At 43.6% G+C, this 15513-nt stretch overlaps 1 protein-coding gene across 1 annotated transcript in view; it reads left to right on the top strand.

Moving 5' to 3' along the window:
* Positions 1-15513, top strand: part of cog5 (component of oligomeric golgi complex 5) — an 82469-nt gene that overhangs the window by 27413 nt on the left and 39543 nt on the right. The window contains exon 7 of the mRNA XM_032505432.1: positions 10703-10830. Coding sequence (XP_032361323.1) covers positions 10703-10830 — 128 coding nt within the window. The remainder of the gene's footprint in view (positions 1-10702; positions 10831-15513) is intronic.

Below are 15513 nucleotides of genomic sequence, written 5' to 3'. Positions count from 1 at the left end.
TGTGCCCTAGTGTATATACTTTTTAATCCTTTTTTAATGCTGCTCGCTCTGCAGCTGCTTGTCTGCCTATATGTGTCATTATAAGCAGCTTAATACTGCATCCCTTGCCCCTAAAGATTTAGACATGCATGCTTGCTGGCCCTTGGGCTGTCTTATTACTTGCTCTGGTAAGTTGTTTAGCCCTTATCCTCCAAATGAATGTTTCTCACACCACACTTGGCTGGAATACAGAATTTATAAGAACCGGAGAGTTATTAAGAAACCAACTTGTTGAAAAGTGAGGGTAGGACATTGTGTACTTCTGCTCATAGTGCCCATATGGTGTTTATACACTATGGGAGCGCCGTATCTATTTATACTTGTGCGTGGTGGTCGCTACACTAGTTGCAGTCTTCTCCTGAACAGAGGTGTCGCAACTGAGGAAAGGCTACCGACTTTGCTTTTTCTACGGACTGGAAGAAGGAGAAAAAGGTAAACAATGGCAGAACTGCCAGCAGCATTTATGTCAATGTCAACAGTGGCTAAGATGAGACTGGAGTCAATGGATGAGGAAGAACAGCGGCTTATGAGCCTGTTTGCAAAGAAATGAAGAAAAAGAACGTGGAATGTCTTTCCTTAGAATAACGCCAGACTTAAATATGGTGAGTTCAACATCCTCGGGAAAGGATGGAGGATGATAGATGAAGAGACGCTCTTTGAAAACTTCAGAATGTCTGCGCAACGATTTGATGACCTACTTCGTCGGATCAAGCCTTTCATTCACCATAAAAGAACTCATCTTAACCCAGTAAGTTTACAAGAGAGACCTGCAGTCACTCTGAGAGTCCTGGCATCCTATACCAGTCAGAATGCAGTTGCTATTGGCACACTTGCTCAGAAAGCTTGCTCTCGATTCATCATAAAAATGAACACTTGAATAAACATCAGGTTGATCAGAACAACAGAAAATGACAGAAACCAATTTTGGGGAAAGTTTATTTGACGTGTACTTTGACGTTTTGTGGGTTTGGGATAGGGATGTTTGACCTATGCTGCAGCCAGCCACCAGGGTTGATAGACTTATACGTAGAAGGCGGATACCCAAACCAAGCCAGACGGGACCCGACGGCAGCCGACAGGACCCGACTGGCCAGGCTTGGACAGATATTTAGAAATAAAGTTTGGGGTCGGTCACATCAGGGCAATAAGGCATTTGTTGTAAAATGGGGCTGTGGCTCTTTTAAGAGAGCTCAGTGGTGTGTGTGGGGTTTGGAGAGGGCAGAAGAGAGATAGAGAAAGAAAATGCAGAGACATGTAGATGCGACCGGAGCAGAGTTTTGTACACATTGTGTGTGGTGTCCGAAATAAACCCCAGAATGAAAGCCGAGTTCATTAATTTGCTAACCAGAAGCAGGATTTTTTTCTATTAATAACGTCGGCCCTGGAGGTAACAAATCTGCTTTTTTTGTGACCACAGTCGGAAACAAAGCAATCAGGAAAGGTTAACACATTGAGCATTTTAAATTAAACAGATTATTACCCTGTGTGCGCTGATGCGCTCGTCTGTCGGCCTTCCTACAGTTGCTTAATTAAAGCAGGCTTTCCACACAAACGCTTTATTAGAATAGACTAGAATGCTTTTATTGTCATTATACACAAGTGCAGTACCTGTGCAACGAGATACAAGCAACCCCTTTACAGTGTCGACACAAAATACAAAAATATAAAATATAAAAATGTAAAGTACAGGTAGTGCAAAAAAGAAAGGGGGGGGGGACCTGGTGCACAGTCCTGAGAGCATCTATGTGTATATCTATATATATATATATATATATATATATATATAATATATATATATATATATATACATACAATAGTTTTGTATACACATTATGTATTAGTATGAGAAAAAATGAGATTTTAACTGTGTCAGGCTCAGGTCAGGCTCGGACATAAATATCTTAATGACTGTCGGACACAGGCTCGTACACGCTTCCCGATCAGCACTCTAACTTATGCAGCGTTTACATCAACCCTTGACCAACCTTCTTACCCCATAAATACCATATAATAATATCAATCAACATCTCATCATTTAATAAAGATGTGTATGGCAACCCAAAGGTGATTTATTCTTTTAACAATCGATTCCTCAGATATCGATGCATGTTTTTTTTTTTCATTGGCATTTTTGTCCGCGCCAAGCCATATCATGCTGTGTTGATAGTTTTAGCTTGCAGAGCCACGCCCAAGGTGAACCTTCTCGGAGTAGTTATAGATATTTCAGTTTGTGCCACCCAGTGGGAGAAAGCTAGCCTGGTTCCAGGGATGAAGGGGAACATCCTTTTCCTTCATAGCTAGCTAGCTCCAAACTACAGTCATGAACAACAGCAAGAGAAACACAGATTGTTACAGCTCGTTGTAAGTCAAGTTTAGACAAAACTCTAACTAGGCTGGGAGTAATCAGCAGGTACAAAGAAAAATGTAGTTTGTTCGTGTTTGTCAAATCTTCAGTGCTCCTGTCACTGCTTCCATGTAGCTATACATTTTTTACTTCAGACTGTTGTACAGTGTTGCCAGAAGGCGGTTGCAACAGCAGGCCGTGGTTTAGTCACATACACCAATCTGCTATCTGTCTTCTCCCAGCATATTCCAGCCTGCTCATATCTCTGCCTGGCCCTGTTTTATTTTTCTTCTTGGCTTAATAAACTTCCCACACAAGTCATGACTACAGAGTCACTGCGTCCAAACTCTAAAGAGACACTTGATGTTCGCCTGATCCTTCTCATACTTTCTATGACTAACAGCATTATCCATCACATTTTCTAATGCCCTTAAAGGTCCTATGACTTGCTGCTTTTTGAAGGCTTTTTATATAGGCCTTAGTGGTCCCCTAATACCATATCTGAAGTTTCTTTTATATAGACCTATATATAGACCTTAGTGGTCCCCTAATACTGTGTCCGAAGTCTCTTTTATATAGACCTTATTGGTCCCCTAATACTGTATCTGAAGTCTCTTTTATATAAACCTTAGTGGTCCCCTAATACTGTATCTGAAATCTCTTTTATATAGACCTTTGTATAGACCTTAGTGGCCCCCTTATACTGTATCTGAAGTCTCTTTTATATAGATCTTAGTGGTCCCCTAATACAATATCCAAAGTCTCTTTTATATAGACCTTAGTGGTCCACTAATACTGTATCTGAAGTCTCTTTTATATAGACCTTAGTGGTCCCTTAATACTGTATCTGAAATCTCTTTTATATAGACCTTTGTATAGACCTTAGTGGTCCCCTAATACTGTATCTGAAGTCTCTTTCCCAAAATTCAGCCTTGGTGCAGAATTATAGCCACTAGAGCCAGTCCCCCAATGAGCTTTCTTCAGGACGTGCCATTTCTGTGTCTGTAGCTTTAAATCCTATTGGGGGGGAACTCATATTAATGTTTAAAAAAACTCATAAAGTGAAAATTTTCATGCCATTCAAGCCTTACACATTGGTTATTAAAGCTTGTTTTGCCTATTGCCTATAATCACACATTGACAGGGTTACTTCAATTTCATATCAGTGGAAAACAAGAATTCGTTACAAAACAAGTCAATATTTCTTCCTCTAATGCACAACTAGGCTTTCCTAAGCAGGTGGGTGGACAAACAATGCTGGGGGAAAAGCTGAATGGAAATGTTTAACACGCAGTCAGAAGTGCTATGTGCTTCTTTGAAAGTGTTGCTGACAAATCTGTCAAGCTGACTAGACCCGCTGTCATTTCTGTCAACGGTATGCAAATTAAATAACAGAAATATGATTTTTATCACAAAGAAGATGTGTTCATGAAAACTTCATGAACTTCAAGACTGACTGGGCTGTTTGGAAAGTGATTTAAAAAAACATAGTCTTTGTTAGGAGATTTGAACATGATTTTTACATGTCTTTCATGAAATGAATGAAAAAAACGAATTTTTCATATTATTTCTGATTTCTTGATTAATCCATTGAGTTGTTTTCTCTATAAAATGTCAATCAGTGTTTCTTAAAGCCCAAGATGACATCCTCAGATGTCTTGTTTTGTCCACAACTCAAAGATATTCAATAGGGATGCATTGCTAGACATCGGAATCGACAAATAAGTTGACATGCGCCGATGGCAATATCCAATGTTTATCCATTTTGTGTTGTCTTAAAGGAGAATTCCGGTCAATTTCAACATGTAGCTCTGTTGTTTGGAAATGTGCAGTGCTGTCAGTAGAGAGAAAAATGAAACCAGTCAGTGCTGCCTACACAGTGTTATCCTTCTGCTAGAGTTAGCACCCAAAAGGCTTAAACAGGGCAAGTTTTAAACCTGTTTTTAGCTTCTTAAGAAGTTTAAAATGTCATTACAAGTGCCTACCCATGTGCAGTGATTCCTTCTGAGTGAACACAGTGAATCTGACTGCTGTAGATGTGACAGAAAGGCATCCATAGCTCTGTTTATTTCCTGTTTTCCGGTGAAGTCCACACTAGTCGATTGTCGAACTCATACAATCCAATATTCAAAAATGTATTTTGGCCAATTGGCCGTTGTTACGTCCTTAGTAATGACTATGTTGAAACAGGTTACAACCTGACAACTCAATGGAACCGGGAGAGCTGCACCAGATCAAAAGTTCAAGAGCCCAATGTTGCTTAGTTACCTGTGCACATGTACGATATCTCTTGAACTCTTGAACTTCAGCTCTCCTGGCTCCACTGTGGGGTCAGGTTACAGCCTGTTTCTACATAGTCATTACTAAGGGCATAACAAGGTAAGGAAAGCCGAGCCCTCCCTTTCCCAAAATCCTGTCTCCCTGCCCTAAGTCACATACTCTTCTGCAGTAAATGCCATCTTTTGTGAGTTCCATGCAATAAGTTTTAATAACCACTTTTTATATTGTGTTGACATTTTATGTCTACAACCTTTTTTATTTTTATTTTTTTTTCAACTTTTTTGTTGCATTCAATGCAACTTCATGCAGGCCGAATTGAGGTTACTTTTAAAATCACTGAACATCAGTAGGCTTATCAACAAGTCAACAAGACATGCTTAACATGCACCAACATTTGGCCTAATCATAACTGGCCGGGCAACCCAAAGGCCAAGGGTCCACCCCCTGAAGATATTGAGCAATAAACACTTCATTTCATGCATTCTGGTGAATTTCTATGCCCATATTTCTACCTTTTTCTGAATCAATATGCTGGAAATATCTTTATGTAAAGGGAAACGGATTACAATCCAAATATAAAAACATAATGGAATATATTGCAGTAATGTTCTTAGGTATTCTGTATTGCTTTCAACTTATGATTCTCCTTTAGATCAACTTTTGTAATGATCTGAGTCAGCACACATGTAGCTTAATTTACTCTTCCTTCCTCTTTTGCATCTTTTGTTTGGGATATAACTTGCGTAAATTTGCATATGACAATTATTTTCCTCAATTATATATTATTTTATTATATTATTCATTTTAATTTATTATTAAACCCCTGGACTGTAACATATCAGATTTTTGAGCAATATTTCTCCTCATGTTCATAATCCCATCTGTGTTCTCTGAGATTTGGAGGAGTTGTGATATTTTGTGAAAATATCACAAATAGGCTTTTACAAGAATAAAGTTACTATATTTCAGAAAATGCACCATAGCCTGCTGTGCATTATGGGATTGCTCTGTTGATATGGTAGATCTCAGACCTCCTGACAGACTCAGAGCCCTGTTTGGGTCTGTTACACATCAGAGGTTGAAAACAGGAACTAGGGCAGAGATCCACGGAGCACAAACGCCTCACATCTGCCTCATCATGCCTACAGCAGAGCCAGTCCATTACCTGAAGCTGCACAGCTTTTCACAGCAAAGGGGACACTAAGCGACGTCCGGTTACATATTTGTCAACTTTCAAAATAGGCTACGCTCAAAACATTTGGGGCTGAAGCCAGTCTGTCAGTGGGAACAATGAGGGCGCACTTTTGATGCGCAGAGATGTTCGATGTGGGCCGGCACTGCAGAGAGAAATAAACGCAAGTCCCCCTTCACCTGTAGCCTTGATCTGTATTTGTTTTTAATCAGGGTCAGTGCGGAAATCACACACTCACACAAGTAGGTGGAGATGAAGGGGATTAGGACTTTCATAGCCTTAGTGGAGATCTGGGGAACTCGCTCTCCACAGACGACCAGAAACGGGTGATTGGCATTTCTCCCAGTCTCTGTCGCAGAGGTGCAACTCGGACCCCGACCAGGTGAAACTGAACTTTACCTCAGGATAATATTTCCTGCGTTTTTTTGCTGGATCCTGACCTAGGACAAGGAAGCAAGGCATTTTAAAGTTAATACATGCACAATTACCGATGTCAATAGAACTATGTACAGTTACTTTTTCTTTGCCTCCCCAAGGGAGGTGCGCCTCACCTATTGAAAACCGCTGACTTCGACAACATAACCATAAATATAAATATGTCATGACAGGCCCAATTATCCATCCATCCATCTTCGACCGCTTATCCGGTATCGGGTCGCGGGGGCAGCAGCTCCAGTAAGGGACCCCAAACTTCCCTTTCCCGAGCCTCATCAACCAGCTCCGACTGGGGGATCCCGAGGCGTTCCCAGGCCAGGTTGGAGATATAATCTCTCCACCTAGTCCTGGGTCTTCCCCGAGGCCTCCTTCCAGCTGGACGTGCCTGAAACACCTCTAGGGAGGCGCCCAGGAGGCATCCTTACCAGATGCCCAAACCACCTCAACTGGTTCCTTTCGACGCGAAGGAGCAGCGGCTCTACTCCGAGCTCCTCTCGGATGACTGAGCTTCTCACCCTATCTCAAAGGGAGACGCCAGCCACCCTCCTGAGGAAACCCATTTCAGCCGCTTGTACCCTGGATCTCGTTCTTTCGGTCATGAACCAGCCTTCATGACCATAGGTGAGGGTAGGAACGAAAATTGCTCGGTAGATCGATAGCTTTGCCTTCTGGCTCAGCTCCCTTTTCGTCACAACGGTGCGATAAACGGAATGTAATACCGCACCGGCAGCTCTGATTCTCCGACCAATCTCACGCTCCATGGTCCCCTCACTCGCGAACAAGACCCCAAGGTATTTAAACTCCTTCACTTAGGGTAAGGACTCACTCCCTACCCAAAGAAAGCACTCCATCGGTTTCCTGCTGAGAACCATGGCCTCAGATTTAGAGGTGCTGATCCTCATCCCAGCCGCTTCACACTCGGCTGCAAACCGATCCAGTGAGTGCTGAAGGTCACAGACCGATGATGCCATCAGGACCACATCATCTGCAAAAAGCAGCGATGAGATCCTGAGCCCACCAAACTGCAACCCCTCCCCGCCCCGAGTACGCTTTGATATCCTGTCCATAAATACTATAAACAGGATTGGTGACAAAGCGCAGCCCTGACGGAGGCCAACCCTCACCTGGAACGAGTCTGACTTACTGCCGAGAACCCGGACACAGCTCTCGCTTTGGTCATACAGAGATGGATGGCCCTGAGAAGGGACCCCCTCACCCCATATTCCCGCAGCACCTCCCACAATTTCTCCCGGGGGACCCGGTCATACGCCTTCTCCAGATCCACAAAACACATGTAGACTGGTTGGGCATACTCCCAGGCCCCCTACAAGATCCTTGCGAGAGTAAAGATCTGATCCGTTGTTCCACGACCAAGATGAATCTGCATTGTTCCTCTTCAATCCGAGGTTCGACTATCGGCCAAACCCTTCTTTCCAGGACCTTGGAGTAGTCTTTACCAGGGAGGCTGAGAAGTGTGATACCCTTGTAATTGGTACACACCCTCTGGTCCCCTTTTTGAAGAGGGGAACCACCACCCCAGTCTGCCACTCCTTAGGCACTGTCCCAGACTTCCACGCAATGTTAAAGAGGCGTGTCAGCCAAGACAGCCCCTCCACACCCAAATCTTTCAGCATTTCTGGACGGATCTCATCAATCCCTGGGGCTTTGCCGCTGTGGAGTTGTTTGACTACCTCAGCGACCTCCACCAGGGAAATTGACGACAATCCCCCATCACCCTCCATCTCTGCCTCCACCACAGAGGGCGTTTCAGATGGATTTAGGAGTTCCTCGAAGTGCTCCTTCCACCGCTCTATTACTTCCCCAGTTGAGGTCAACAACGTCCCATTCTAACTGTATACAGCTTGGATGAGTCCCCGCTTCCCCCTCCTGAGGTGGCGAACGGTTTTCCAGAAGCACCTTGGTGCCGACCGAAAGTCCTTCTCCATGTCTTTTCCGAACTTCTCCCACACCTCTTGCCTCTCTCACGGCAGAGGCTGCAGCCCTTCGGGCCCGTCGGTGCCTTACTACTGCCTCTGGAGTCCTCCGGGATAACGTATCCCGGAAAGACTCCTTCTTCAGTCGGACGGCTTCCCTGACCACTGGTGTCCACCAGGGTATTCGTGGGTTACCGCCCCTTGAGGCACCTAAGACCCTTAGACCAAAGCTCCCCGCCGCAGCTTCAGCAATGGAAACTTTGAACATTGTCCACTCAGTTTCAATGCCCCCAGCCTCCACAGGGATGCACGAAAAGCTCCGCGGAGGTGCGAGTTGAAAGTCCATCGGACAGGGGCCTTTCCAGACAGTTCCCAATTTACCCCGCACTACGCGTTTGGGCTTACCAGGTCTGTCCAGAGTCCTCACCCCTCCACGACCCAACTCACCACCAGATGGTGATCAGTTGACAGCTCTGCCCCGCTCTTCACCCGAGTGTCCAAAACTACGGCCTCAGATCAGATGAAACGATTATAAAATCGATTATTGACCTTTGGCCTAGGGTGCTCTGGTACCACGTACACTTATGAGCATCCCTATGTTCGAACATGGTGTTGTTATGGACAATCCATGACTAGTACAGAAGTCCAACAACAGGCAACCTCTCTGGTTCAGATCAGGGAGGCCGTTCCTCCCAATCACGCCTCTCCAAGTATCTCCATCATTGCCCACGTGTGCGTTGAAGTCCCCCAGCAGAATTATGGAGTCCCCTACTGGAACCCCATACAGGACTCCATTTAAGGTCTCCAAGAAGGCCAAATACTCAAAACTCTTCTTTGGTGCATGTGCACAACAGTCAGAGTTTTCCCCCCCGTCACCCGCAGGCGTAGGAAGGCGACCCTCTCGTCCACCGGGGTAAACTCCAACGCAGAGACGCTCAGCCGGGGGCTTGTGAGTATCCCCACACCCGCCCAGCACCTCACACCCTGGTCAACTCCGGAGTAGGACAGAGTCCAACCCCTATCCAGGAGTACGGTTCTAGAACCGAGACTGTGCGTAGAGGTAAGCCCCACCAGATCTAACTGGTAGCGCTCCACCTCCCGCACAAGTTCCGGCTCCTTCCCCCACAGAGAGGTGACGTTCCACGTCCCCAGAGCCAGACCCCCTGACCTTCGCCGCCACCCATATGGCAGCGCACCCGACCCCAGCGGTTCTTCCCACAGGTGGCGGGCCCATGGGATGGAGATAGGGGTGCCACGTAGCTTCTTCGGGCTGTGCCCGACCGGGCTCGTGGCAAACCGGCCACCAGGCGCTCGCTGACGAGCCCGCGTCTGGGCCTGGCTCCAGACGGGGGCCCGGGCCTCTCCGGGCAGGGTCACTCCTCTCTACCTCGGTTTTCATGGGGTTTTGAAACAATTCTTGTCTGGCCCCTCACCTGAGACCACTTGCCATGGGAGACCCTACCAGGAGCACAACAGCTCAGACAACACAGCCCTCAGGTTCAACCTCTCCAACCACGATATAAGGTGGTGGTTCCCCGGAGAAGGGCCCAATATCTAACTTTAATAAACTATTTAGCTTTATGTGTTATCACACTAAACTGTCATTAAGTAGTTGGTCATGAGAGCATTATAATTTTTTAATGAATATTTTTTCTTGTAAAGTGAAACAATTTGAACCTGTCATGAAGTTTGATTTCATCAGTAAGTGCTAATAAGATGGTGTCATGAATAATATCCAAAACCTCAAATAAAGTGGAACCATTACGACCAGTTGACGACCGTGATTGCAGTGCGCGATTTGATAATTGGGCCTATCATGACATATTTATTACAGGTAACGTTGTCTAGGTTAACGTCAAGTTGTCAGTACAAAGACATCGACAGGTTGTACGGTCTTGGTTAATGTCAAGTTATCAAAACGCAGAAATTGTTGTCTTCATTAAAGCCAAGTTGTCATGACAAAGACATATTTTTAACTTTATCTTTAACTTTTTTCTTTCATAAAAAAAGGCTCAAACTGATTAATTGGTTATCAAAATAGTTGACAATTAAATTAATAGTTATCTTGGCAGCTCTAGAAATGTTTTAATGCCTATGCCCCGACAACAGCTCTGGCCGGAGACGTTATGTTTTCGGTTGTCCGTCCTAATCTTGTGTAACGTGTGAATATTTGTATCTGTAAAAGAGGAGCCCTGTAGAAAGTGTTCGGGAACCACGGTACATAACGCTTCGGTAGCTGCTTCTTCGGGAAATGTCCTAAAGAATCAATAAATAAGACTTAACTCTCAGTCACAGTCTCAGTCTCAGTAAACTAATCCAATTATATCCCAAAAATAGGATTAAAGAGTGTGTGTGTGTGTTGTGTGTGTGTGTGTGTGTGTGTGTGTGTGGTGTGTGTTGTGTGTGTGTGGTGTGGTGTGTGTGTGTGTGTGGTGTGTGTGTGTGTGTGTGTGTGTGTGTGTGTGTGTGTGTGTTGTATGAATACCTGTCACAAGGTGTGGATCTGAGCGGCATTGAGGTGATTGAGAATGACTTGCTGCTGATCAGCAGAGCCAGGCTGGAGGTGGAGAAACCAGGCAAGAGACTGCTGGAGCAGGGCATGAGATCCAGGTAACATACACACTCACACAACAAAAACAAAAACAGAACTATTTACTTTTTGTAGTTACAATTGTTGGTTTGTTAGTATTCATTTTCAGGAACAAATTAAATATTTTTATATTTATTTATAATTATAGCAGACATACACCACTTCTACATTTTTGGCTTACTTTGAGGACTGTTGAATAATAATAAGAGTGAAGGCCTCCATGTAAATGCACGAGCCATGTGACAAGCAGCCCTGTCATTCAACCCATATAGTCAAGCCATATATTTCTGTTCCCTGGGCCTTAATATTGCATATTTACTCTTTTTAAAAGGAGTAAATGAGTCATAGAAATCAAAACACCCCTACATATTACACCACACTGTGCTTGGATTAGTAAGCAGAAATCATTTCTAAAAAGCATTTAGTTTTATTATTTGCTGTTGTGATCTTTTATTTCCACTTTGTATATGTGTCGTCCTGTAAAAGAGGGAGCACATGTGAGCTCTGCTGACCTTCATCTGCCCCAGAAAGCCTTCTTCTCAGGGGGACAGTGTCCTATTAAAGATTGTTCTTCCGTGTGTATGTGACAGTCTGTTCAGTGTCCATGATGGCATATTGCCAAGGAGAGGGTTGTAGTGGTGGTGCAGCCATGTTCAGCTTAGTTCATTGCCGACATGGAGGGATGATAAAATGTTGATCAGGTTTGTCTCTCTATGACTAAGAGCACATGTCACAACCTTCATATCTCATGTTCTAATCACACTTCTCATCATGCTGTTGATCAGCTTTCATTTCTACTTACTGCAGGAAATGGAGAAAACATAATGAAAACATTCAACAGCCTATCCTGAAGGAGATGTTGCTGTTTTTCAAGTGTTATTTTTAGGTGCTTGGATTTGATTCATCTTCATGTTTATGTTTGCGCTCTTAAAGCAGAATCCTCGTTCCTAGGGCTGCATGGTTGATCTAACCGCAATCACAATGTTACTGTGCGATTACATAACCACATTTGTGTGATCGAAGTAAGGCTGAACGATTTGGAGAAAATGTCATATTACGATTGTGGTTTACAACACTGTTATTGCAACACTGATAATAGTATCATGAGTCTATTTGCTTCATTATCAAGGAAAATGCACAAAATTCTGTATGTTTAAACATAAAAAGTTAAATGAGCAGAAGAAATACAAATTCTGCAATAGTTTTTATTTGAAATTACTCAATATTTAACTATTAAATTGTTACTAACAAAACAAACTTTTTTTCAAAATAGACATTTTGGCTATGCTCAACAGTACAAATGAAATATGAATGAAGCAGGGTGCCAAGCAACTATGATTTAACAACAAGGTTGACACTATCAGAGCTTGTATTTCACAATTAATGAACAGTGGCAATAATAGTCACAATAAAGATAATGGAACTATAACTAGAAATAGTGGTTGTAGTAGTTCATGGCACTGCAGGGCACGGAGCAGGACCACGGCAGCAGCTGCAACCACGATTTAGGTGCCACCCTAATCCAAGGAAAACTGCTTGGCGACAGAAAACATAAGGGCTCCGGGGAATGAGCTCCCCAGAACTAGGTTAGTAACAAGCGTTTCTGGGACGGCTAGACACAAATGGAAAGAGAGCTCAGTGTGTCAAATGAAGGAAGTCCCCCGGCAGCCTAAAACAGGATAACTAAGAGCTGGTGCAAGTCAGACCTGAGCCAGCCTACAAAGTAGGGCTGCACGATTATGGCGATTATTTTGATCAAAATTTTGATTGCAATTATCCTCACGATTATTTGTTGATTTAACCAAAACAAATTTTATTGCTATTTATAACTGCAAGAGGGAATGTGTAACCGTACTCACAGAGGGGACGGCTGACTCATTTTAAAGGGTGGTCCAGCACGGGTCAATGGCGGATACACATTTGTGTATGAAACGTCTGTATCGTCACTGCCCCTGCATTTTATAAACTGTGATATTCTGGCCATGGGTCCTCTCTGGCCCAGGTCCAGCAGCTCCGTCTCACATGCTGTTACTCTACCAACTGAAGTTGCATTCAATAACTTCTTCTGTGTTCTTCGCCGTGGCGGCCGCGATAGCAGTTAACCCGCGGAAACACTGGTACAAATACAGGTTTGCCCCTCATACTTAACAATATCCAGCTGTGTTAATAAAAAATTAAAACTGTAGACAAATATCAGAAGTGTGGACCGGGCCGCTGTGTGGTCGGGCGCGGAGTAAGTGGAGAGAGAGTAAAGAAGAGGTCCCACACAGGCTTTACAGACGAAATGGGTCATGTAACGCAAAATTAAACTATATCCATATAACAACATTGCAGCGGATGCGAGGACATTCGCACCGGTGCGTCCCAGAGGAGCTAACAGCTAACAGCTAACAGACGCTACTAGCACCGACTAGCACTGATCACTGCTGTTGTCTGAAAAATGACACACACAGGACAAAATGGTGCGTTTACTGGTAAACTGGTAAACCTTGAGATCGACGTATAACCGACTGCTATCTGTTGAGTTTTCGTCCCGTTACTCTGTCCTCTGGGACTGTCTACATCTAGAAACTAAGTTGCACCGGGTGCAGGGAACTACTCTGACTGGCTCATGATAAGACGGGTTTACGGAGCGGTAGATGCGCTATGCAAAAAATCTGAAAAGTGGGAAATCAATAAAAATGTAATATTGCGATAAAAATTTGATTAATTGTGCAGCCCTACTACAAAGGGTTGGTAGATTAATCTGATGACTATGAAGAGAAGCAGAGAAGAGAAGGGGTGCTGTGTCTGTAGATATACACCCTCCCCTGCCTGTTTAGGTGGACGCTGCAACTCCTCACTCCCTAACTATAAGCCTCATCATAGAGGAGAATTTAAGTTTACTCTTAAATGTGGAGACGGTGTCTGCCCCCCAAACCCAGACTGGGAGCTGGTTCCACAGGACCATAGCCTGAGAGCTGAAGGCTCTGGCTCCCATTCTGCTTTTAGAGACTCTAGAACCACAAGTAACTCTGAATTCTGGGTACTTAATGTTCAGTGGGACATAAGTAAAATGAGCTCTTCAAGTAAGGATTGTTTGCCATTTGGCTTGTAGGTCAGCAAAGGATTTTAAATTCAACCGGATTTTAGGAAGCCAATGCAGAAGCTAATACATTATGATCTTCGCGACTGCAGCAATGGATCAGCTGGAGAGCTTGAGGGTTTATTTGTTTCTGAAGTATGGAATGTCAGCTGAAATAACATTTGGACTATTTAGCATCGTTTGAGACAGATGTTCTAATTTGGCAAGTTACAAGGTAAAAAAAGAAAATTAAAGAATGATAAATGACCTGAAAAATGTGTATCCGCGATTCGTTTGTTCGTACTAATCACAATGGTTTATAGTGTCATCCTACGTATTAAATCACGTATGAGGAAAAAACTGATGCAGAGCTTTTATATCAAAGCCTTTTTAGCCATTTTTTTTTTTTTTATATACAACATCTGTGCGGGAAGTGTTAAGTGAATTCACCGAAGCTTAATCTCTGGGTGGCTGTGGCTCAGGTGGTAGAGTGGTTGCTTACCAGTCAGAAGGTTTGTGGTTTGATTCCTGATTTTTAAAATAGTATCCTGTATTGTCGTTGTTTGTGCACCTTTTTCCCGTGTCTTATTCCATCCACGTCATGAATGGACTCAACTCATCTGACAACTAGTATTAAGTGATTAAACAGTCATATATCACACCACTTAGTTTCCCCAGGTGGCGTAGCAACAACGCAGGAAGTTCAGTTTTGACCTGAAAAATGTTCACCCTCTAGTGTGAATGTGTGTGAATGGTTATTAGATGAGCAGATGGCACCTTGTACAACAGGCTCGGCCACAGTGTATGAAAAGCGCCATATAAATACAGTCCATTTTACATTTACATCACTAAATAAGTACAAGCTGGAGAATCATATTTTTATGTATGGATCACTTTGATTATTGATTATGTCCATCTCATTGTCCTCTGAACAATGAGCTAAGTCAATTCCCCCAGCACAGACGCCAGGGCACATCTGGGCCGGAGCACAGCTTATCCTCTGGGAACAAACGCATACATATCTAATTGTGTGTGTGTGTGTGTGTGTGTGTGTGTGTGGTGTGTGTGTGTGGTGTGGGTGTGTGTGGTGTGTGTGTGTGTGGACTCTACAGCAGTTATACTCAACTTGCTGGGTGACTTGCCAACCATTTTCTAAATCAGGCCTGATGCCAGAGTGCATAAACCAGCATCAAATTATAGCTTGTGTATAAAAAAAAATGTAAAAACATGCAAGGGGAGGCTCAAAGGTCCAGCCTCAGCCATGCATGTCCTCAAATGTAATTTGAATTTCAAAGAAAAATAAGTTAGGGGCCTTTTAAATAATATATAATAAATAGTAATTCTTTTTTGGGTGTTAATCGGCCCTTGGCCTGCTGTCATTTGCAGGTCTGTCCTGTCATTCTGGACCCACAAAAGTGGCCCCAGGGCAAAGCAGGTATACTTTTTTTTCCACTCCTACTTCCAGAGACAATGAGCAGTTTTTTTTCCAAAAATTGGACAGAAAACCACACACCACACACACACACACACACACACACACACACACACACACACACACACACACACACACACACACACACACACACACACACACAGTTCTCTCACTCCTGTGTATTCCGCCCTCAGTAGAAGTAT

The sequence above is a fragment of the Etheostoma spectabile genome, chromosome 23 (genome assembly GCF_008692095.1).
Source record: "Etheostoma spectabile isolate EspeVRDwgs_2016 chromosome 23, UIUC_Espe_1.0, whole genome shotgun sequence".
Lineage (NCBI taxonomy): Eukaryota > Metazoa > Chordata > Actinopteri > Perciformes > Percidae > Etheostoma > Etheostoma spectabile.
The sequence above is the reverse complement of the archived record's forward strand: the minus strand, read 5'-3'. Positions and strand labels throughout refer to the sequence as shown.